The sequence below is a fragment of the Drosophila erecta genome, unplaced genomic scaffold, assembly GCF_003286155.1.
Source record: "Drosophila erecta strain 14021-0224.00,06,07 unplaced genomic scaffold, DereRS2 tig00000092-arrow-pilon, whole genome shotgun sequence".
In the NCBI taxonomy this organism is placed as follows: Eukaryota; Metazoa; Arthropoda; class Insecta; order Diptera; family Drosophilidae; genus Drosophila; species Drosophila erecta.
The window spans coordinates 16,075,951-16,099,834 of NW_020825207.1; the positions used below are offsets into that span (position 1 = coordinate 16,075,951).

At 41.9% G+C, this 23,884-nt stretch overlaps 4 protein-coding genes across 5 annotated transcripts; 1 reads left to right on the forward strand and 3 right to left on the reverse strand.

Annotated features, from left to right (window-relative positions):
• Positions 1-925: 925 nt before the first annotated feature.
• On the forward strand, positions 926-5,006 carry LOC6549397 (golgin subfamily A member 3). The gene is made up of 4 exons (XM_026980430.1): positions 926-1,460; positions 1,524-1,733; positions 1,892-2,181; positions 4,726-5,006. The coding sequence occupies exons 1-4, from the start codon at positions 1,236-1,238 to the stop codon at positions 5,003-5,005; spliced, it is 1,005 nt and encodes a 334-aa protein (XP_026836231.1). The 5' UTR covers positions 926-1,235; the 3' UTR covers position 5,006.
• LOC113564280 lies at positions 3,471-4,136 on the reverse strand. The gene is made up of 4 exons (XM_026980432.1): positions 3,957-4,136; positions 3,847-3,894; positions 3,653-3,781; positions 3,471-3,589 (listed from the first exon to the last, which is right to left on the reverse strand). The coding sequence occupies exons 1-4, from the start codon at positions 4,107-4,109 to the stop codon at positions 3,509-3,511; spliced, it is 411 nt and encodes a 136-aa protein (XP_026836233.1). The 5' UTR covers positions 4,110-4,136; the 3' UTR covers positions 3,471-3,508.
• A 1,119-nt stretch (positions 5,007-6,125) lies between the features above and the next one.
• LOC6549638 (CD209 antigen-like protein E) lies at positions 6,126-7,081 on the reverse strand. Its single transcript, XM_026980587.1, has one exon. It carries the CDS (start codon positions 7,071-7,073, stop codon positions 6,306-6,308), a length of 768 nt encoding a protein of 255 aa, XP_026836388.1. The 5' UTR covers positions 7,074-7,081; the 3' UTR covers positions 6,126-6,305.
• Positions 7,082-10,202: 3,121 nt separating this feature from the next.
• LOC6549637 (protein bicaudal D) lies at positions 10,203-23,817 on the reverse strand. 2 transcript variants are annotated; one of them, XM_001974407.3, is made up of 8 exons: positions 22,673-23,817; positions 13,522-13,887; positions 13,322-13,459; positions 12,390-13,240; positions 12,100-12,317; positions 11,791-12,045; positions 11,537-11,711; positions 10,203-11,206 (listed from the first exon to the last, which is right to left on the reverse strand). In XM_001974407.3, the coding sequence occupies exons 1-8, from the start codon at positions 22,904-22,906 to the stop codon at positions 11,089-11,091; spliced, it is 2,355 nt and encodes a 784-aa protein (XP_001974443.1). In that variant the 5' UTR covers positions 22,907-23,817; the 3' UTR covers positions 10,203-11,088. The 2 variants fall into 2 exon arrangements, 1 of the variants encoding a protein (XP_001974443.1); XR_003407947.1 differs by having other exon boundaries at positions 11,175-11,206; positions 11,399-11,711.
• Positions 23,818-23,884: the final 67 nt, after the last annotated feature.

A 23,884-nucleotide genomic window follows, 5' to 3' on the forward strand; every position in this document is an offset into this window, starting at 1 on the left:
CATACATAAGCGCACATGAGCTAAGCACGAATAAATAGGAATTATGTCAAATGTTAGTATTGAAATTCCACATAAATTGCCATCGCCACCCGTTGCATGGGAGTGGGAATCGCGGGACTAAGCCAACTCGCAATGTCTTGATGGCACGAACGTAGAACAACAACCCGGTTAATGGAGTCCAGACATCGATCAAACAATGGTGGAAAAGCTCCCACTCACACAAAGCCAGCAACCAATTGCAGCGGGTTTTCCATGAAAATCACGCGATATTCGTCCAGTCCCGCGAGGTAATTTTTAATGGATCCTGCCCCCTTATAAGCTGACACGTGCTGAGGCAGTCGTTTTCATGTACATACATGTGTACCCTGTGTATACGGGGCGTTATTGATTTTTCCGGTTGTCGGACTTTCGCCTTAAACTCTTTGAACTTCCTGTGGCACGTGTCCTTGACAGCGGCAGGGCAACTAACCCGACAATGTTGTCGGTGTCCCATTCAATGTGAAGGCTAGAGTGAAGTTGGTATTTACCCCCATAGCCATGTACAGATTCGTCTGCTTATAAGCCCTTTCACTGTACAGCTAACCACGCCTCTGCCACAAGGACCTTGCACAGGTTGTGGCAGCCAGTGCGTCTGGTATTTCAGTCAATGAGTTGCATAAGCACACCGACCGATTCACGAACTTGGTAAATAATAATTCCACAAAGCGTTAAAACCAATACATATATTTTTTTGATTAACAATTTTTTTATAAAGACGGCAAATACTCTTGTTTAATCTAACGCATCTCGTAAGTCCCATTTTTTAAATCCATTGAGAGTTCTGCTTAGACAATAAAAGTAATGAACTGTCCAGTAATTTAGTTTAATAATTAAATAAAATAATATAGTATTTAATATATGAGTGGGTATTTTAAGGAGTGTATTGCACTTCGACACAGTATGTTAAGCCGAAAATCCTTGAGCACCATTCGAGTGTGCGTGCAAATCGCCAGTTAACCCCTGATGTCCTTGGCCGATTCCACGTATTTGTTGCGAAAAAACCAAGGAAAGCTTATGATTTAACTGCTGTACACTGAGGTAGCGTTGATTAAAACTTCATGATATTTCTAGTCTTTTTTCGAACTGACAAAATATTTAGTAGGGAATGTAAGGCCAATTTTTGTATATTTTTGAATTTGCTATAGCAAACGCAGACGCTATACAAGAAAATTTAAGTTTTTTTAACACTTTAATACATGACTGAGTTTATGGATAGGCAGGGTGCTTATAGTAGCTCTTGGGCGATAGCAAAAGCCCCAGAGGATCAGCAACGGGTGATGGTATCCACACCGCAACTGTGCACCCAAATGAAAACGGCTGCCAGCCTGAAGGTATTCACCATGGTAATGTTGCACTCGTGGCGCCAACGGCGAAAGGAGGTTCGTGAACTCCAAGAGGTGGTGCAACGCCTTCAGGATAACGTTAGTATTGGCGGTTTTATCAATTTTGTATGCTACCTATAGGATAATTTGACCACTTTCCAGTCCATGAAGTCCAAAAACCAACTGCACGTATATGGCACTTTGGTACGAGTGGAGGAAAAGAGGAACAGGGAACTTCAAATGAAGCTAAAGCAATCAACGATGAGCATTGACCAAGTGAGGTCCTCCTGCAAATCCCTCGTTAACTCGGTCCGTGACCTCACAACAGAGAAAAATCGATTGCAAACGGACTTGGACCAGCGCTCACAGGAGGTAAGTTGGATTAACAATTAGACAATAAGCAACAAGAAATTAGTACTTTATTTAGTCAGGGTCCTTAATTTACGAAAATGTGCTAGCAATTATTTTAGGAGTTGTGAATGTGTGTATTTAATAAGAGAGAATTCATAGAAATATTCCTTGATTTACAGTACGATGAGCTGGAGGAGATGTCTGGCAAAACCCAACGCCTGCTCTTCACCGCCTACATGGAACAATCCCACCTGAAACAGCAGCTGACCGCGGAGCAGGGCATCAGGCGGAAACTGCAGGCGGAAAAGGAGGAGCTCATCCAGGAAGTGGTGCTGGCGGAGAGCAGAGATGACAAGTACCGCCAGGTGAGGGACTGGTACCAGCATCAACTGGATAAAAAGAATGAACGCATTCATATCCTGAGTAGGAGAATGGTTTCGCTGGAGGAAGAACTGCGTGACATCACAGAGTAAGATTCAATTTTGACTTACAAAACTTGCAAACTTTTTGACTTGCAATATTTTGACCTATCGACACATCCACTGTTTTTACCTATTTCTATATTATTCGTTCAATATTCACAAACATTTATTTGGTGAAGGCAAACAGATAGTTTTATTTTGTGCATCCAGTTTGAAGGGCGATTTAGGGAAAAGAAGCGCCAAGTTGTTGGCACCAGTTTCAAGGATAAATTCAAAATGACACAAATGACATTTGGTTTAATCAGGGATCCTCCGGCCCAGTACTCTCCTTTGAGGAAAAGAGCAACAACCCAAGGATACTGTGCTGGCCATGCTTGATAAGAGGTGACTCCTGCTAAACCTGAAAGCCATTTGGGTTGCTAGTGCCGCAATGCATTGCATAATCCCTTAATCTGGGTTATTCCTGGCGGGTCCGCGTTTATTCGATGGTAGTCTTGGATTATTATCTTTGGGGCCATTTGGTTCAATTAAAATTGCACTACCAGGCTTTTCTTCGCCTATAAAGTTCTGCAAATAGTCACGAGAAGAATAAATATTATAGAAAAACATTTTATAAGCTTACCTCTCGTAAAACTGCACAGCAAATTTGATTAGTACCGCATTTTTTTGAGCGGTGATCAAATTCTGATTCCGTATGCATTGCCCATGAGGACGTTTGCTAAGAGTAGAGTTCCGATTGCCCCCCAATGCCTCATGTTTGCTCCAGAAAACTGAGTACACGGCAGGATGGGGGTATTATTATATTTACATCAGCCGACAAATATATAGTCGATATTCCAAAGAAACGACAGAGAACACTAAAGTCAAGTCCCTCGATTTTCAATTTCCCATTACTTAGCGAGAGTTGTGAGGGAGAAATTTCAAAATTCTTTTGAAATATCGAATGAAATTAGCAAGAAAAAGTATAAAATAAAAAAAGTGAGGAGGAAATATTAATTTCCATATGTAAGAACCATAAACTTCTATAGTTCCCGAGATCACACAGTTCATACGGACAGCCTGACAGACGGACAAACGGACATGACCAGCTTGATTCCTATCAAGTTTATACTCGTATAAGCTTTATAGTATCTGATAAGCTTCCTTCTTGCAGTTATATACCTTTTAACATACCTAGTATACCCTTTTACTCCGCGCTTACAGGGTATAAAACATAAGAAAATTGCATTATATCAAACAAGCTCCTGTTTTATTCAATGAGAGGAAAGAAATACAAATATACAAAGAAATAATCATCTGAAATATAAATTTGATTGAATAAATTCTTGATTTTGATGTGACATGAAGATTCTCTCCTCCGAGGGAAAGAACAATTTAGACCCACGGGGTATTCCATTCCCTATGTTGGGGTGGCCAATACGTAATGGGCACGCTCTTCTCTTCTGAAGCAGATGACTGGGAAAAGTTGAAAATGTAAGCTGTAACATATCCAGAACTACAATTTAAAAAAAAACCTACTTTAGGCTCTACGATCTGTGCACAACAGACTTCATTGTCTTTGCACACATTTATCTGTTTCGCGACTAAGCACAGGTCTCTGTGAACACAATCGTTCATGGGATCGCTCTCCTCTTCTGAAGCAGATGACTGGGAAAAGTTGAAAATGTAAACTATAACAGATCGATCCAGAGATACAATTTAAAACAACTTACTTCAGGCTTAGAATCCGGTTGCTCTGGTCCTTCTGTGCAAAAAATATTCTGCAAATAATCAAATATTGAGTCGAATCTACGCACAGAGCTTCTCATCAAAATATATGCACATCTATGATAATGTCACAATGAATTTCTTGGGTTTTGCACATTGGTATATTTTTCGGCACCGAGCACTGGTTGATGGGAACACAATTCGTGCAGGCTTCGCCCAAAATGACGCTAACTAAAAGAATAGCTGCTGTGGCTACGATCGACTCCATGTTCGCTCGGGATGATTAAATGGACTGAGACACAGAAGCTGCTTTGGTCGTGTACACAACCCAAAAAACTCTTATCAGTCCAAAAAATAAAAATAAGTAAAGTTCAATTTTTTACTTGCTATTCAAGAAAAATAATACGAACATATAATTTGCTTTTTAATAAGGCAAAATGGGTGTACTAGATTTGTGGTAAAGTGTGTAACAGGTTTTATAATATGTATCAGATCCTATATGATCCTATCCTGACCGTATGAAGGTCGGCTATAATTCCTTAAAAGTTAAGACCCATAATAACGGTTATCAAAAATCGCCATACAAATCTCATTTATCTCCTGAACATTTACACAACCGCCATTAAAACGAGCCAATGCCAACTGAGTCTCAGTTTTAGAAGAATTAACTCCTGCTTATCACAAAAGCAATGTTTCAATGTCGCCAGAGTTGTGAGCAACATATGTATATTCAAATTGAAACTGAAAAAACATTTTCATTAATATGTATACTTATGTAATAATCTTAAAAAAACATCTAAATCCTTTTACTTTCGTTTTGGTTGAATTATAATACTATAGGAAATGACACATTGTACTGACTAATCTATTTTTATTCACTTAAGGCGAACTGGAGAATTGGAACAATTGCGTAAGAGTGCTCAACAAATGTCAAACGAAATCACAGAGTTGCGCCAGGAAGTCAGCCAATCTCGCACCAGTTTTTTCAGCATCCTCGGTCATTCCAGTAGTCGTCCAAGTCTCAAACGTCTCCAAGACCATGTGATTGCGCCTTTTCAAGGATGCCAAATGTGGACCAAGCTTCGACGCTGTTCCTTGAAAGTGATGTATTTGTTCGGTTTGTATCTGCTGTCCGGAATGCCCGTCAATCATCATCGAAAATAAACCAAATTTAATAAACTTTCTATAAAAATGTTACCAAATGAATCTCCAGGAATCCTATATTGCCTCGAAACTGTGGAGCAGATGCCTTCCGGAAGTGACTTTTCGAATTTCGCAAATATTTTAATTTATCGGCGATAAAAAAAAAACCCTCTCGAGTAAGAAAATATTTGATATGTTGATTTCAGACTAAAATTGTGTGCCAGCGGCGATGTGACTGTCACGATCCTTGAAAAATTGGTTCAATTTTCACTTTTGTAATATACGAGTCGATTTTTGTTGTTCCCTGGATGGATTTGAAAAGAACTGTTTTCGTTTTCCTAAAAATCGATTCAAAAAAAGTCTTTGTTCGGGCCTCTAAAGGTAGTTCTCCCCTTAAAAACTGTTTTATTTTTAAAGAAAATGCGGATTGCAAATTCAAATTCGAATTCCAATTTTCAATTAAAGCGCCACATGCGGCCAAGCGCTGTACCAGAAATTAACGGGCCTTTCCATTGTCTACATGTCCATATTCTACATAATACATTTTACACATATTACAATATGTCACAACGTTACTTATTTCGCTTGTGCTTAACTGGGAGACGTTACAGATGCTACAGAGCAGGGCAGATTTCTTTGGTTACATAATCAAAATCGGTTCAATCACATAAGGCAAAGGAATCACAGTTAGCAAATGATTGGATGATTTAGGCAGCCAGGAGTTTAGTTGAAACGAAGGATCTTGAGAATTACTACATTACTAATCAGATAATGTTCAAGGACCCAGACAGAGAACTCAAATGTAAACCGAAATCACTCAGATTGTTCACAGGCAAGATAAATCGCCGAAGAAGACACAGGATTTGGTGGAGAAATCCTTTTTCGTGCCAAAGTTGAAAGTCAAAGTGCTGAAGGTAATTGGAAGTTGTGTTGAGTGCATTTTAGTATACGCAAAACCAGGTATTCCTCCGGAATATCTCAATCCCATTGATAAGGAGACAAACCACTTATCACTTATCATATATAGATTACGTAAGAGGTACGTAGGACAGCACTGGAGTACAGGAGAGAGATGGGCGGTAATATTTGGTAACCCATTCAGGACCATGGTGCAGCTTTCACATCACATTTGTTCAAGGAATATTCCGACACACAACAGATCCATCATTTATTGATCGCTATAAGTGCACAACCCTGGAAATCGGTAGAAGCATGTGGGTAAGGTTCAGCAATTGATAAATAATATCGAGCCAGGAGGCACTAAAGTATCACCGATCAAACTATTAAAAACTTTGACTGTTAGTCGGCAGTTCCGAGACCTTTAGTCCAAGCTATCATCGTCCGACTGGCAAATAAAGTAGCTCAATCCTTCGCATTTATTGTCGTACATCAGTCCGTCTAAAAGATCAACGCAGTGCTGATCGCCGATGTTATTCGGCTGACCCGCTCTCCACTTGAAGAAGCTGGGTTTCTTGCCGGAAGCAGATACCCTGAAGTCCCCCTCCTTCGCCAGATCGGTGATGTCCAGCCAGTAGTGCCGCTGCTTGTTAAGCTTGGCCTTGAGGGAAGCCAGCTCCTCCGCACTGCGAATGGTGGCCAGTTGGGCGCCCATCTGGCGACAGCAGCTGACAGCCGAGGTCCAGTTCCTTCGCCTTTCGTCCTCGATGTAGAAGTACCTCGAACCGATCAGCTCGAACTTGGGCGGAACTATTTTCCTATCGAACTTGGTGAGTATCCGCGACAGCGCCGCCTGCTGACTTTCCAGCCTGTCCAGCCTCGCTGCGATGTCCTTGGGCAAGCTGCTCGTCCACGATTCCTGCAGGACCTGCTGACTGATGTGTATCGCCGTCTGCATACCCTCGATCCTGGCCAGTCTCGCCTCCGTTTCGTTTGCCTGCAGAATACTCGAGGTCCATTCGTCCTGGTGCCTGGCAATGTGATCCAGCATGGGGGTCAGTACTGTGAGGCAAAACGCGCCACATTGATGCGGCTCATCCTGCAGCAAGCACACTGACTGCGTTGCAGCTGAAGAGACGCGCGACTTGCAGGCAACAAGTGCAAGTATCAGCGAAATACTGAGCTTCTGCATATTCTGTATATCCGCAAACAATGAACACCGAACGCTCTCCGAACGCGCTTAAGTAATGCCCGCCAAAATGAGTACGAGGTTAGCCCATTTGAATATTGCTTTTAATGGCATGCATTTGGTTAATTCTGTGTTATTCAATTCAACCCAATAAGAGTGTGCTTGCACGACATTTGGTCTTGGTTGCCAGCTTAAGAATCGGTCCTTGCTTTCTGGAGGCCGTCACGAATACGCCTTTATTTCGATCTGTCCAAGTGCCCAGCCAATATCTGGTTATTGGCCGGAGTTCGTTTTCGTTTCGGAGCACTCCTACTTGACCGCCCTTTTTGGCGACAGGTTTCTCCGACATCAGTCCATGATTTTGTCTCATTGTGTCTCAAGTATCTGAGTCCAATCTTCTGGAAATCAGGCGGCACGGTATTGGCGGATTCAAGTCTCCTCTCGGTGGCAATTACATTCGCCGCAATGAAAATCAACAGGTCCCAAACATCCTGATCCTGATCATCCCATCATCTTCACTATTTCTTCTTGACTGTTCTTCTTTGGCTGGAAGTTGGCGTACTGATCATGCAATGCTGAGGGGCATCGCTCAGGACCCAAACGGACTTGCTAATGGAGTGTGCCACTCCGAGAAGGATGGAGAATCCAACGACCGGGCACAAAAAACTGGTTCGCAGCACACACATGTTGCGAAAAACTCAATTGGCACATATTTGCCGGATTTTGGGCTAGGAAGCTAAACGAAAAATGCATAGGCAAGAGCCGTAAAATATATATTTTAGGGAATCAACATCTTATTTTTCTAAAAACAAATTATTGAAAAAAAAATGTTTGCCATAAAATACGATTAAAAAATACGATTTCAAGCGAATAAAAATTAAAAATGAACTAAAGCATTTTTATACGCTTTTTGGCAGTAATGACTACGATATATTATTATTACTATGAAAAATAGGTTAAATTTCAATTTTCACTTTTGTAAAAAAGTTTTTTTCATTTCCTCACTCTAAATAATTATTATATGGATTTGAAAAGAAATCTTCATTTTCCAGAAATTTAATCTCGATTTATATTGATAATAGGCTAAGCAAAAACTAATCGAGTTTTAGTACAATGTACCTTTATGGGCATTTTAGTGGCCATTTTAACGTTTTGAATCAAGTCTCAGCTTTATTGAAATTTTTAAAATTCATACTGACTTAGAAACGGAGAAACATGATCAGGTTTACACAGTAATATAATATATATACGTTATAAACGTTTTCTTTCTCCATGATAACGGGCTTAAAATAATATACCCCATCCCCTTAGGTGACGGACCTATTTAAAGATGTAGTGCAAAAATAACCAAACTGACTATGTAAGAGATTTTTAAGATATCACTCTGAACGGCAGTCCACGTAGTGACGAAGCCGTCCTAGCGATTATGCGAAGGCAACTACAAAGTATACACGAAAAATTAAAAATCTGTCATGAAGAGTGATATTCTAATGGGAAGGTAGTGCAAAAACTGAAGGATTTCATTCCAAGACTTTGAAGTTTAGAATACTTAAAATACTTCTGCACTTCGAGTTATAGATACACTTTTTAAAATGTACTCATTCGGCTTCCTTTATTATAAAATGCACTCGACCATCAACAGATAAATATTTTGATAAAGCGTGTCGAATGAGTAAATTATATTTTATATAATACGTCAAAAAAGTTGTTGTCAGAACTTTTGAATTTACACGCACTTCTTTTTAACCTCTTTAACAGGAGTTTTTGTTTGATTTGATATAAGAAAGGAATCAATATTGTAATAATACCATCAAAAAAACAATCCAAACTCATATTTGCTAGTTTGTTTATTTTCACATATTTTGCAATGAGTATTTGTATAATTTATTTTTATTTCTGGGCTATCCCTTGCACACTCGGTTGCATTTTTCATATGTCCACAGTTACCACATGCAAAGTTATTGCAGTTTGCCGGCATTTTATCATAAAACTTACATTAAATATCCTTCAAATCTTAAATTCAATTGCTTCACTATTACACTCTTTCTTAATCTTTCGTTTGGGAAATAGAAAACTATTTATTTTGCTTTCACTTTATTTCATTTCATTTCTGGCTATCAATAATCTCTAATTGAAGAACTCTAGTCTCGAGTTAATTTTATGATTTATGTAGTACGCATATTGGCTATCAATACTTTGGCTTGTTGGATCGATGTATGAGTTGAATGTGATCTCGGACTTTTGCTTGGACACGAAACTTAAAGTGAGTTGTTTCATTCCTTCGTTATTGGTTCAGTGAGTTGCGTAAATAGACTTTGTATTTTGTATTTGTTCGCAAAAAGGGACGGTAAAAATTACAATAAAATCATTTGAAATATGTATGCAACTTGTTTTGTTCGCTTGTTTATCATTCGAAATATCTACTGACTTCAATGTGTATATAAATATATTTACAATTAATTAGAGGCCTTCTCTTCACTTTTCTGGCACGTTGCATAATTTGTATAGGCAACTCCAAAGAGTTAATATGTGAATGCATGAATGGACGTTGTGTATCAGTATGTGTGTATCTGTGTTTATTTAAATATAAATTCAATTTAATGGCTCGGTAATTTACACAATTCATGATCTTGTATATAAAAATTTCATGTAGAATATCGATCTTCTCCGATTGACAACGAAAACATCAAGAACCCAAAAAAAGCAACCAGGTTTGTAGGTCTTAGGCTTTTTGGGGTGGATTAATTTAAAAACACTACAGAAAGTGCTCTGACTGATATCTCTACCTTTTATGTTCAATTAGCTACTACAATAATATTCTTTAAACTTTAACGCTACTCTTATGTTGGTTAAGCTGCTGGTAATCACCATAGTTATTTATTTCTGATTTAAACATATAATATTTTCAACGCTGTTGGACTTTTTGCTCGACTGTCTGAAGTAAATCAATAAAATAAATTCTCATCCATTAAGTTCTTATGAATGTGTAAAAGGAAAAACATCCTCCTGTTTTCCATACTTTTGGGCGTAGTTTCATTATCTTCTTCTGAATCAACGTTCGAACAATTTAAGTTTGTGGACATTGAAAGGGAATCCACCCTTAAATTATAAAAATAAAAAGAAATTAAGTTGTTTACTTGCTTAATTTTGTTGTGTTGCAATTTATTAATTGTATTAAATAATAATGCACAAATCATAAGTTATGTTTGCAATTAATATAACTAAAATAGCCACAAAAACTTAGTTTTTTCAATTGCAAATTATAATTAATTTCCTACAATTTCTTCATTTCATGGCGACCAATTGCCGCTCAATAAATACAAAAATCTTCATCATCATTCAGAATCGTCTTTGAGACGTAGCCTGTGCTACTCTAGATTCAATGGCTGCGAGCCATGGCTAATATACATTTCGAAAAAGAATCTGATCTCTTGATTTTTACGTACACCTTTGTTGGCCACTCAGCTTGAACTGGTTCTTGGAAAAATACTTTCGGTTATCGGGCCGTTGTCAATATCAATACCTTCTGCTCAACATCCACTTATGTATCTTTTTAGTTTGTCAATTTATTCGCTTGCGCACAGCGTTGTTAACAAAAATCAAAAAATCATCGCGAAAGTTAACAAACTCAGATCAAACCAATCAGACGTCTTCAAGACAAGTACGCCAGTGGTTTATAGAAAAATACAATGCGTAACGTTATTATTTAATCTTCTTTAAAGTTTTTGTTTTTAATTAAATTAATTGGACGTTTAAGTAACTAACCGTTAATAACTGTTTGTTGCTCCCTTGCCTAACACAAAACTTTCGTCTAACTAAACTTTCAATAAATACAAGTACAATACAAACATAGTTATAGTAGTTGGATAGAGCTGGGATATAGCTTCGTTCTCAAATACGTTAGCAGTATATCATGTGATTTTTGGAATCTCTCTATTCCGCAGGAACTCCAACGATTTTACAACTTAAGCAAAGTATAAACCAAAGCCAGAAGTTTACGCTGCACGCTGATCTTATGTTAGAATGGGTTGGCGTTACTGCTTGCTGGATTCCTGCTCGAAGGCCTCGTGCTGAAGGAGGACTTGCCGCTCGTGCCACGCTGGGCGGGCATCGGCCGACGGACGTGACGCATTTCGCTGTTGGGAGTGAACAGGATATTTGTTAGTTGTTAATTGTTAATTGGAAACATACATTTAATCAAATAAGCTAAATCAAATTAAAATATTAATCAGCGCACAACGGTTTCTCATGAGGTTAGGCGGTTTCCAGCAGCAGGTTAGCAGGCGGGCGTGCATGCAACAAAATTTCTGCCACTTGCAGGGGCTTACCAATTGCTGGATTCTTAGGGAAGTTTCAGGGGGAAATCAGGGATATTGGGAGCCCTAATCAAGAAAAGGATGAATGTGTTTTTGCTTGTGACTGCGAGTGGTGATGCAGCTGACGTTTAACGACCCAAATGCACCCACCGGTCCATTTCCATCTCCTCGAGTCGCTGAGTGAGCGCCAGCTTCTGCTGGACAGCCAAGCGCAACAGCTGGTTTAGAGTCTTTTTCTCCTCCTCTGCTGCCTCCAGCTGGCGGTTGAGATCATCCACCTGGGTCACATACTCCTCGCAACGAGCGGCGAACATGGCACGCAGGCCTAAAAATATTGGGAATCATTGTAAGTATATATGAATCATTAATCATTTCGCATAGAAAACTATCTTTCAGATACTCACTTGAGAAAGTGGCTGCATCCTCCTTAAGAAGCCTGAGCTCATTACGTAGCTTGGACATGGTGTCGCTGACAATGATCTTCTCGTTCTCGTACTTCGACTTGAGATTGGTCAGGGCTACCTCAGCGGTTTGCTTGTTTGACTTGAGCACGTTGCGCAGAGTTCCAATCTGTTCGCGCTTCACGGACAGCAGGCTCTTCAACTTGACTATCTGCTCCTGCAGTTCTTCCATCTCCTCTGTGTTAACCTTCTCCAGAGCTGAAATATATCGAATTTAATGGAAATTTCGATGGCTTTGAGGCGAACACATACCATCGCCACCCTCGGAGCGGATTTTGTGTTTATTCAAATCAATGGTATGCTCAACAGCCGTCTTCAGATACTTGATCTGATCGCTGACTGTATCCACATACTTCTTAATTTCAACGGAATCCGCCAAGCCTTGCAGATCCTCGACGATTTGCGGCTTAGCAGTAAAGACATCCGATTTGAATTGCGACTGGATGGCAGTCAAGGAATCGTTCTCGAAACTGAAACGGTCAAGTTAAGGAGATCAACAAGTCGCAATAAAAATTTTATAGATTTTTATCCATTTAACTTACCTCATGTCATCGGTCTTATGATCGAGCAGAACACGCGTTGGTGTTTCTCCGTTGACTGTGCAAACTAGGTGATACAGCTGCGCCAGATCGTCGCTTAAGGCCACCAAAGTACTGCGAGCTGAGCCCAGACTTTGGCCAGCGTTTTGAGAGATGTGCGTAAGAGTTTGAACATCACTCTGCAAGTCCAGTGACTTTTGCTCGGTGGCAAGAAGCTTGTTCTTAAGATTGGTCACCTCGTTGCGCAGCGTAGTGGTGGCGTCCGTGTAGTTGAGTCCCTTCTGCAGTTCGGCAATGTCAGTCTTAAGGCCATCGATCTCCTTCGCGGAGAGCGTAAACCAGTTGGCGTACTGCGAGATTAACGCTCGCAGCTGCTGCTCTAGTTCATCCTTCTTCTGGTCACCTTCCTTGCCCTGCTCTTTCACATCGATCTGCTTCTTTAGCTGAACTAGAGCATCGACATGGGCTGCTAGAAGAGCCAGTCGAGACATAAAGTTCTGCAGCTCGTTTTGTGACTTGTCGAGACTCGACTGAGCTTCCCTTAAATTGGCCGTCAGATGAGTCTTCTCACTCTCCATGCTTTCCAACTGCTTCTCGAGTTTCTTTAGTTCGTTCAGATGAATCTCCGAGAAGAGATCGCATTTGGTGCCGTCGGGAGATTTCAGTTCGGTGCTCAGATCAGCCTCCAGACGCTTTAGAGCCAGATTTTCCTCTTCACCGTCCGAGTTGTTGCTGGCGTTGTCTTCCATGTTGCTGCGTATGCTGTAGGCGAGGTTGCTGATGTGGTACATGGACTCACGGTTTAAGTGTCCATCCAGCTCCTTCTTCAATGCATATTTCGCCTCACGTTCACCCTATTAGACAGCCAAATCAAGTTATTTTGAATAATCGGTAGAATGTTTACAAGAGTGCTCTTTGAAGGAGCATATATTCACCTGCAAGGCCTCTAGCGCCTCCTCCATTTGCTTCTCGGCAATCTTCTTAAGATTTGCTAGCTCGTCGACCTGTTGATTCAAAAGCTCAACTTCTTCGGTGAGACGACGGATCTCATGTTTGGCACCTTCAAACTCCACCTGGAATATTTAAACAAATTGTCAAAAGACATTTTTAACAAATATTTGTATTCTGACTGTACCTGTGAGCTGCGCAGGCTGGAGACCTGCTTTTGCAGCGATATGTTCTCCTCCTCCAGCTCCGAGTATTCGCTGAGCATTCGCGTCTCTCGAAACTTAAGGTCCTTCAGCTCGGACTTGAGGCGCAGGCGGTCTGCCTCGCTGTCGCTCTTGTCTCGCCCAAAATCCGAGTTCTCCTGCAGCATCCTATCGCGTTCGTTCCGAACCCTTTCCAACTCATGGCGCAGTTGCTTAAGCTCGTTCTCCAGATCAAAGATTTGGAGGTTGAGCGATGTCTCCCTAGCTGCGGATTCGTTCAGCAGTGCGTCCTCCTGCTCGATGCCCGTCTTGTTGGTCACTTTCTGTGAGGTTTGAAACTTGGTCAGCGCCTGGAAAAATCACAAAAAGAGGAGGGGGTCGATATGAGTAACTGTGCGGAAAGCAAAGTAATCATAAAAGTTTCCTGCCTGCCCACCGAATGCCGGCGATTTTATTGCATTCATTTGCATGTCCCACAACACAAGGGTAGAAATTTGGGGGCGTTGGCCACTGGGGAAGCGCCCCAGTCTGCTCCCTGCATTTCACTACGCTGTTTTATTATATTCCCTATCTGAGATGCCATGGAAAAGGTATCATGTAATATAATGCATATATGAGGTATGATGTATATAAATATCATAATATTATATAAATGCATTTTCTTTTTAATTATGGCGTGAAATATATATTTTTTTTGGTTGCAGCACAAAGTTAAGCGTATTTGGAATGTACGCATGGCCAACGTTCGTATTTCGTTGGGGAACGTCACTTCCTTCGTTCAGATATCCCAGTAGTCCAGATGCGCCACTGGGAATAGGAGATGCGTTAGCCCGCAATTATTGGATTTTGTTAATTGCGACTGTCTCGCTGTTGGTCGTGTTATAACCGCCCAAGAGCACATAAAGGTTAACGGCGACCAGGGACACACCCAGGATTAAAAGCCAGCGGAGGTAAACACGAATACAGAATGTTTATGGGGCCGGACCAAGCCCTTAACTGGGCGCTGGAGACCCTGTCCATATGGACAGTCGGGCGTAGTGAAGTGGTTCGTGGTGGTATATAATCCTGTGGCGGCTTTAATTGAAATCTCAACCCCTAACGACGCAGCTCGTACGGATTTTATTTTGAATGGCGTCCATTTGGAGTACGTGCTTCGCAAGTTCCACCATCATCAGCATCATCATCATCGCCATCAAAATTGTGCCCAAACGAGAGTCTCAAGTGGCACGAGTGAAATGACCACGATTCACGGATTTGGCCAAACGGAAACTGCATCAAGTCCTGGGAAAAACTTTCCTTTGGCCTTACTCTCTTAAATGCCGTGTAATTAGCAGGCGGCATACAAATGAGTCTCAGTTTCCACGCCGCATCCTTAACCCCTTGATGAGCTACCGAGTTCCCAGCTCCTAGTTCACATCGCCCCTACCCTCCTCCATTCCCCCACCATAACCCCTTCACTCTTTTCGGTTCTAGCTTATTCAAGCCATATAATTATCGTTGTGCGACGTCAGTCGCTGTTCTTGCTTTTGCAATCTCTATTTGACAATCACACGCCCACAAAGTAAACCCAAAAAACCCCGCATTCAACCCACTTTGAGCCAAGTGCATTTCGTTAATTAGTGTAATCCGAAGAAGAAGAGGGAGAAGAAGAAGAGGCAGAGTGGGGGCATTGGGAAGCGGAGAAGCGGATGGGCTTTACTACCAGAGAAAGCAAACAAAAGGCCAAGGCGGGTCCAAAGCCTCGGATGGAATTTCAGCTGCCTAAAGCTGTCACACATTCAGGCAACTAAATTGCAAGGCACCTCTTAAATTAGAAAGAGACGGGCAAGAAGGGCTAGAGGGGGACGGGAAGAGATAGTGTGAGATAATCATGGAACAAAGGTTCTACACTAGAGGCGGCTTATCTCAGATCTCTTATCTGAGCTATTCAGCAATAATCCGACTTTAATTAACGCGAGTTTGCTATGGATCTATTTTATAAATCCAATGAATTTGAAAATTAACATTTTAATGGCTTACAAGGCTGTTTATAAGTTGAGTGATTAAAAACGTGCTAAAACAGTGAATTTTGAATGTATGTATGTATGTATGTATGTGGGTATGTATGTATGTATGTTTGTATGTATGTATGTATGTAGTGTATGTGTTACTTGCACAAAGTAGTAAAAATTGTCTTAATTAAAGCCTGAAGAATGTTTAACTGACTGTCGGAACTCATAGTTATTGCAGCATTTAATATTTGCTTAGGAAAAATATTTTCTTGTAGCCCTATAATTCCCAACTAGTTCTAGTGCGGACTGTAAGGCATGTAAGTCATTTAGAGTCGCAAAATAGTCCACGTAATCTCTCTTACCAGTCGAGCAGTGAGTGTATTGTATGTACCGGTGAATGTATGTATGTAAGTATGTAGGTATGTAGGTATGTAGGTATGTAGGTATGTAGGTATGTAGGTATGTAGGTATGTAAGTATGTATGTATGTATGTATGTATGTATGTATGTATGTATGTATGTATGTATGTATGTATGTATGTATGTATGTATGTATGTATGTATGTATGTATGTATGTGTGTGTGTGTATGTATGTATGTATGTATGTAGTGTTTTGTTACTTGCACAAAATAGTAAAAATTGTCTCAATTAAAGCCCGAAGAATGTTTAACTTACTGTCGGAACACATAGTTATTGCCGCTTTTAATATTTGCTTAGGAAAAATATTTTCTTGTAGCCTTATAATTACCAACTAGTTCTAGTGAAGACTGTAAGGCATGTCTTCTAATTTAGAGTCGCAAAATAGTTCAAGTAATGGAAAAAAATTGTATGGCGTTACGCATCTTATTATTCTAGTGTCTTTGGTTTGCTGGTGTTTTTAAAGATATTCCTGACGATTAAATAGACATAAAGCTCTGCTTGATTTCTTGCAGTGCTCTAGTTTGTTCAGTGGCGCCATCTATCGGGCACAGGCCACAAACAAATGACGGCATAAACTTTATGCAAATTAGAAAAGATTTTTAATTAACTTGCGTAAATATTAACACAGTTTACAGAGGCCAGACAAGAGCAGAGCAACCGCACGCCACTTGGCATAGGCCAGACACCGGGTCTGCTCCTCCTGCCCACCACCCCCTTTTCGAAGCACCCTGCCCCACTTTGTATCTGTTGGATAGCTGCACAGTGGTGCTGTGCCTGTGGTTTCGATTAGAATGAAGGTGGCCTATCCGCCCAAATAGCCTACGTACACACAGACAAAATACTGTATGCCTTAAAGTATTAAAAAATCAGCGATATTTCAAAAAATCATGAATTACTATATGGAAATTTGAAAGCATCCATTCAGAAACACATACCCATGTAACATGCGTTTCCACAGATTTCATAAAACTCAAAGCATATAGCAACAATTAGCACGGATATGTTTTCCCAGTGCATGTGCAGATGGACTCCTCGCAGCAGCAAAAGCAGCTGTTGCCATCAGTTCTCCGGATGACTGCAATGAAACTCCTCCTGGCCGGGACCACTAAAAATAGAGCAGATTGCCCACATTATGGCGCCGATGAGCTGAATTTTGGAGCGCAATGTGTGTGTTGTGAGGGAGAGCACTTAGGTGGCAGAGCCACAGTACAACAACAACAACAGCATCAACGACATCGGGGGGCGAGACTATAACAATTTCCTCCTGGTCACAGATGTGGGTGGCTCGGGCTGTACTCCCGCTGTGCACTCCCCAATGCTGATAAAGTATGCCATGAATGACTGAACAGATTGTGCCGAGCGGGGGGAGGGCGGTGGACGGTGGCGACACCACGCCCTGTTCGTTAAATGGCAGCTTCACTCTCATGGAACGCAGGCGAATTTAAATGTGAAACAGCCTGCGAATGCAGTAATAACCGCGTGCACAGAGGACAAAAGCTGCGCTGAACGTTTAAGATAACGTTTTAATAAAACCCAGAAGCGAAATCAATGGGATAGTAACATAGTTTGTGTAAAGAAAACTAATTTAAATAAGTAAAAGCCTTCGCTCAACATAGTCCTTTTTTTTCGCAGTGCACCCCTTTGGTGGCTGTGCGCAATTTTAAGCACAACGCACATGCAAACAACGAGAGCCCAAAAAAAGAATGGCAAATGGGGAAATGGAAAATGTGAGAACGACGCATTTGTGGCCATCATGTCAATGCACGAGCTTGACACTCGGTCTGAATTTGAAATGTCGCCTAAATCGACAAAAGGAACGGCGGCCGGAAAAACGACGTAAACTGCAGGCGGAAAAATGGGAAAACCTGTATGTGGGAAAATGTTGATGCTGCGGAAATTTTCAAGCTGCCGCCACAATAGGACTCAAATTATGCTCTTAACGAAATGGGAATGCCCGAATATTCTGGCTTTACGGGTTGGAAAACAAAGAAAGCTGAAAAGAATACCCTTTGAATTTCGCACTAACAGGATGCAAAGAAAATCTAGTTAACAGCAACCGCACCCGCGAGTTTGCTAACAATGAAGCTGGATTTTTAAACGACGTTTAATGCAGCACAGCCTATGTATATATTTTTAAATATTTTTCATGTTAAAAATGCAGAAATGCTGTAGAAAAATTCCAAGTTCCTCAAATCGATGCCAATTCTAAGTATCAAGTTGCTATGATTATGATTTGATTATATTATTTTTTACTGCTTTCCTGTATATTCACCCCAAAAAATGAGCAAAGAACCGAATCATACATAGAACTGAATATTTAAATTGATAAATATCATTAGGTCAGAGCACGGGTAAAAAATGTACGTAAAAAGATAGACCTTTGAGATTCGTAGTATTGATTAATAAAAATAAGCAGCATTCAGAGATAACCGGCTGAAATATTCCACAAAAAGTACACTGCCTACATAATAGCGCGCAGCAAACATCATCAGGAAATGCGAAATGGACGCAGCGGGCCATGGGAAGTCCTTGAAAGCGCGGAACTATAAAAAGGAATAATATCCATTTGCTCCTGCTGCGAGTATCTGTGCCTGTGCTGCATCATATACTGTACATATGTGCTGGGCAAATATCTCAAGCGCATTTAAGAGCCAATAGTCAGCGCAGCGCTTTCCAGGACGTGTTGATGGCGGCGGTTCATCCTTTTGCGAGCTCATTGCATCTGGCATCTGGCAGTGCTCCAATTCCCCGGCGAGCCTTTGGCTGGGGCCAAAAAGTTTACGCAAATAAATTGCAGCGCATTATGCAGCAGGACGAGAAAACTGCAATTGTCACAACAGTTTTACCCTTGCATCCGTGCCCAGATTTTCGCTCATCATCATCGTCGTCAGCGTCGTCAGGAAAGTACAAGTCTGTGTGCGCATTTACATTTTCATTGCTGGCAATCCATTGGGGAAAATCGGAGGAGGAGCCATTGCGGAAAAGAGGGCGGAGATGGCCTCCGTTGGCGGGAAATACAACACTTTTTTCCTACTCATTTCCCTTCAGTCAGGCCAGACAGCGGCGGAAACTTGTTTTGTCAGTGCTCAAGCGGCGCATTTAACCCCTGCCAACCCGAGTGCCGGTCCTCTTAACCCATCCACGGCCCCGTTCCGGCCGCTATTGTGAATGTTTCAGTTGCTCCTGTCCGGGAGTTGGCGCTCCTCCGACTGCCAGTTTGATTGCCATAGAATTGCAATTTGCGCCAAAAGAACAGAGCATCAGTGTCAAATCATTATACATTTTTTCTGCTCATTCCCACTCCGTTTCCTCTGACCTCTGGCTTTGATGTTGCTGGTGCTATTCTAATTGTTATTGTCTAGCTGGGATTTGGAAAGGATAAGCATTTGGCAGGACGCCGAGAACCGTAAATTAAGGACGTATTTGGGCAAAGTGTTGGAGAATTTAGATTACTGCTTTGATTATCGTGCAGCAAAATGTAAATGTTTGTAGTTCTGCTGTTTGCTTGTGTTTTTTAACATTTCGAACAGCAAGACTTGCACTTATTAAATTTATAATAACCCTCAGAAACAATTCATGCATTTTGAAGAACAGTTTGAGTTTTGAACAAACTTTTACAAATTTCCCCCAGAACTTCGGTCCACGAGGATCTCTTGCCGCAAACAAAAACCTGAACAAATAATGCCATTAATTATTAAATTTGTGTTAAAAACTTTTTGGGGCGGAAAGTAGCAAAGTCAGGCAGCCGCAGAATGCCAAAATACGCTGCACTCTGGAATGTGACCACCGGACGACGGGGTGTCCTTGGTGGTGGCGCGATGTGAGCCATGATGTATGGCCACCACCCGCGCCCAAACCCAAACCCAAACCCACTCACATGTGGCACAAACCAGGACATCGCCCATATAAGGGGCGTACATGTGTTGTTGCCACTGCGTTCGTCGTTCGTTTTATGGCCCTTGTTTCGGAGCCTTTTAATTGCCGCAGTTACAATCGCCGAAACAACAACGTGTTTTACCGCCCCATCCGCATTGCATTGTGGCACTAACTCTCTGATTCAGCTAACTGAATAAATTGCCAAATGCGGCTGACAGTTTCGACCGCCCGATGTCCCGAAAACTGGCTAAATATTTGTATTGCGGTCCTGCAGTTGCAGTTGCCAATTTGCAGTCACAGTGATGGCACCACAATTAGCACTTTCTTAATTGGACGTATCAGCAGATTGAATTAAGTACATGTTACACAACATTTACGAGTTAAATAGGCTGCTTAAGTCTTTTAAAATAATGCAAAAAAAAAATCAAGGACCACCAGTGCTTATATGTAATATATTATTTAATACGTATACACATTAATTTGGAATAATAATAAATTAAAGAAGGTAATCCACTTTAAGAAGCTATCCAATTTGCTGCACCAAGTGCTTAAACAGCTGCCCATGCCAGAGTTTTTGGAATTAGCCCTCTAGCCTCTGGACCTCGGAATAATCGAAATTCTATTGCATTAAAACGCAGTCGATGGGAAAATTTTTCGCGCCTGGGGCTCTTTGGAAAATACCAGGTTAATTTCAGTAAGCTAATTTGCAGCCGAAGACGGAAACTTTGCCCTCCTCCGCTGCCGTCCCCGCTGATTTATGTCACTTTATGCTGGGGTCGCCCACGGCAGATATCTTGATTGCAAGTGGAAATATGTCCCCCGTCTGCACATAGCTTACATACCCTACCCCTTCTTACTCTGTTTGTGGGAACACAAAATGCCCGCAGTGACGTGCTGGTCGGCGTTGCGAACATTTTTTGTAATTTTTAAGCATCCATTAAAATGTGTGTGTGGGTGGGTGCGGGGTTCCTGTTCCTTTGGCCTCGCACTCTTTTTGTGTTCTCGTAAAAGTTCAGTTGAGTTCAAATCCAACAAGCTGGAAACTATCAAGCCCCTTGCAAGTGCACCGCCACCTGTCCAACAATTAATTGGCAGGCTTTTTGTTCCGCGCGCATAGAAATGCATGAATATACGTATTACGCACATACGGCCATTTGTAAAAAGGTAAAAAGGTGTTGCCTTGTGGGCTATATTGTGTGTGTGTGTGTGCAGGTGTTAACGCCCTCGTCGGATTTTAATTCCAGCTAACTTTCAGGCCCTTGGGTTATGGAACTTTATTGCACTGCTAGCTACTTGGGGATTCTAGAAGACTATGCACCTAATACATTAGGTGCAACCAAAACATCAAGATGTTGAAAGAAATCTAAATTTAACAGCTGTGATACGCCTACCATATGGGTTTTTTTATTTGCGTAATACAATAAATATGTGTGTACTTGTTCTGATCTTTATTTAAGCAGTTGTATTTGCTTTATGCTTTAATTAACAAGATTTCAACCTCTCGTTTTATTTACCCTTCTCCAACAAAATCGGCCAATCACACCAACTTTTTGTTTGGCAACAAGCAAAACAAAGCAACAAGAAGCTTGGGACAACAGTCGGAAAAGCCAAAGCACGAAATGATAATAAACGGCAGAATGATTATGGACTGCTTCCCCCATTCGATTTTTACCGAGGAAAGGATACAACTTTCCCTTCCGTCTGGCAATGCAGGAATCCACGGCCAGGAATCCACGGCCTGTGGAAATTCCAAAGGAAGTGCTAGGCGATGGCAAGGACTAATTGGAAAGGAAGGGTGGCAAAGGAACGGGGAGATGGATGGAGTGGCGGTGTAAATGAGGCGCATGGGGCGCTAAAAAAGGTGTAAGGTGAAATGGCAAGCGTAGATTGGCCGTATTGCAATCGGCCAACTAAAGACAGGCGATTTTTGGGCCCGAACCATGTTTTGTTTATACCAGCGACAAATGGAGCGAGATCAGTGGAGGCAAGAGAAAGATAAAGAAAACAGAGCTTTGGTAAATAAATAATTCTAGCAGGTTTTAAAAACAAGTCAACAGAGAAACCTATAGTGCTGAGTCGCGACTATAAGATACCTCTTACCTATCGCTTTCTTATATTTGTTTTACGAACTGTTAGTTAACTTCGAATAATATCTGGCTCAAACTCTTGAGTCCGCTTGCCATTCTCTTTGGCTTTACACGGACGGACAGAGAACAGACAAACCGATGGTCTTGGCCATCTCCATTTGGCTAGTGATCCTGATCAGAAATATATATACTGCATGGGGTCCGAAACGCTTCCTTCTATTCCTTAATCTTCTATTAATATCGCAGCTGGTTGAAAATTTTGAGATCTGGTTTGTAGCCCAAAGCACGGACTTGAATAGTTCACTCAATCGAATGACTGAGTCATCGCCCTAAGGCGTTCCACTGTATGTGTAGGTACACAAACAGCACGTGACCATATGGCCAGTTTCCGATTCCATGATCAGAGAGCGAATCCCAATTATTTCTGCTAGACCAGACAACGGACTGCACAGAGCGACAGAGTCGCTGGAAGAGAGTCGAACTGGCCAACAGGTGAGCGAGTTAGTTTGCCAGCAAGACAAATTGATGGCCGTTGTGAAAAGGTTTTCTCTCTCTATGTAGGTGTGAGCCCGAAAGTGTGTGAGTACGAGTGTGGGCCAGTTGGGCGATAACCGCCGACTGCTTGGAAACAGATCAGAAAACTTAGCGACAGTGGAGGAAATTGACGGGCACTGCAACCCATTGAAGCACATAAAAACCGCGTTGAATTGAAGGAATTGAGTATAGAAATGACGGGTTGGTCGGCATGGCAGCAAACTCACCTCCTGTGTGATGTCCAGCTCGTGGCGCGTGTTGTCGTAGAGCGTCTCCAGTTCCTCGCACTTGTGCTGCAGGGCGGACTTCTCCTCCAGCAGGGACAGTCCGTACTGGGCGGACTGGGCGCTGGCGGAGGACACCTGGTCCAGTTCGCGCGTGAGGCGCTCCACCTCCATTTGCAGATCCTGTACAGATTGGCCCGCCGATGGGACGTTATCCGCGTTGCTGGAGCTGGACATGGTGATGATGGATGGATGGCTGGTATCCTTAGTGGTCGGGGAAGGGGGGTGGTGGTGGTGGTGTTGGTGGACGGTACAGCAGCCCGTGGGCGTGGCAGGTGATTCTTCTCGTTGTTGCTGTTATTGCTTCAATCCTGGGCGGAATCTTGTCGATACAATTTTATGTTTTGGAGGGAAATCGATAAAAGTCGATTTGTTTATGCCGCACTTTTTTTTGTTGTATTTTAGTGCTTTTTTTTTTAATATTTTTATCGAAACCCCACCACTTACACAACTCCACTCGCGGTGTGCTTTTTGCGTGTGTGCGTGCGTTTCACCTTTTCTCTTTTCCGTGTCTATGCGAACGCGTGTGTGTGTGTGTGTGTGTGTGTGTGGAATGGTATCTGTGTGGGTTTTCTCCTCTCACCGCGCTAAATTAGTAAATTAAACAGCGCTTAATGGCCAATTAACCGTGCGCTTTTAACGGCAAATAATTCTGCACTATATATGTAAGTCACACACACACACCAGCGCACTGTCGCACGCACACATTGGCGCTTATAAAACAGTTGGCAGCAGAAACTGAAACGCAGCGCAGGAAGTTGTTTCAATTAACTCGAAAAGAAACAGCCGAAATGACATCACACAATTTCCCCTTTCCTTTCGTTCGCTGGCGAAGTGGGAGTTTTTCCCATTTTCCCTGCGCTTTCCCCGTACGCACGCCGTTCGCTGCTCTCTGCGTAATCTCGTTATCCGTTGCACAATTGCGGCGTAGACGGCTTAATCGGTCCGGTCGTCGATGGAGGCGAAATTTTCAAGCAAGTGCAAAAACAAATTTTGTCCGCAATCACGTCGATTCTTGGCAATGTTTGTGACGGAATTTCAGTGCGACCGCAGGCTAAACTTTCGATAATGCGGGCTCTGGGGAAAAGCGTTTAAAATGCTCTAGCTCGGACTCGAACCTCGCGTGAGCAATAATACGTGTTTCCACTATTTTTA

Bases quoted from the DNA above. Each gene is read 5' to 3' on its own strand.
- LOC6549397 (XM_026980430.1), top strand. From the start codon at position 1,236: ATGACTGAGTTTATGGATAGGCAGGGTGCTTATAGTAGCTCTTGGGCG. The intron at 1,461-1,523 runs GTTAGTATTGGC...ACCACTTTCCAG, and splicing joins TGCAACGCCTTCAGGATAAC to TCCATGAAGTCCAAAAACCA. The intron at 1,734-1,891 runs GTAAGTTGGATT...CTTGATTTACAG, and splicing joins TGGACCAGCGCTCACAGGAG to TACGATGAGCTGGAGGAGAT.
- LOC113564280 (XM_026980432.1), bottom strand. From the start codon at position 4,109: ATGGAGTCGATCGTAGCCACAGCAGCTATTCTTTTAGTTAGCGTCATT. The intron at 3,895-3,956 runs GTGCATATATTT...GATTATTTGCAG, and splicing joins ATTGTGACATTATCATAGAT to AATATTTTTTGCACAGAAGG. The intron at 3,590-3,652 runs GTAGGTTTTTTT...AACTTTTCCCAG, and splicing joins CACAGATCGTAGAGCCTAAA to TCATCTGCTTCAGAAGAGAA.
- LOC6549638 (XM_026980587.1), bottom strand. From the start codon at position 7,073: ATGCAGAAGCTCAGTATTTCGCTGATACTTGCACTTGTTGCCTGCAAG.
- LOC6549637 (XM_001974407.3), bottom strand. From the start codon at position 22,906: ATGTCCAGCTCCAGCAACGCGGATAACGTCCCATCGGCGGGCCAATCT. The intron at 13,460-13,521 runs GTACAGTCAGAA...TAAATATTCCAG, and splicing joins CCAGCCTGCGCAGCTCACAG to GTGGAGTTTGAAGGTGCCAA. The intron at 12,318-12,389 runs GTAAGTTAAATG...TGACCGTTTCAG, and splicing joins CATAAGACCGATGACATGAG to TTTCGAGAACGATTCCTTGA.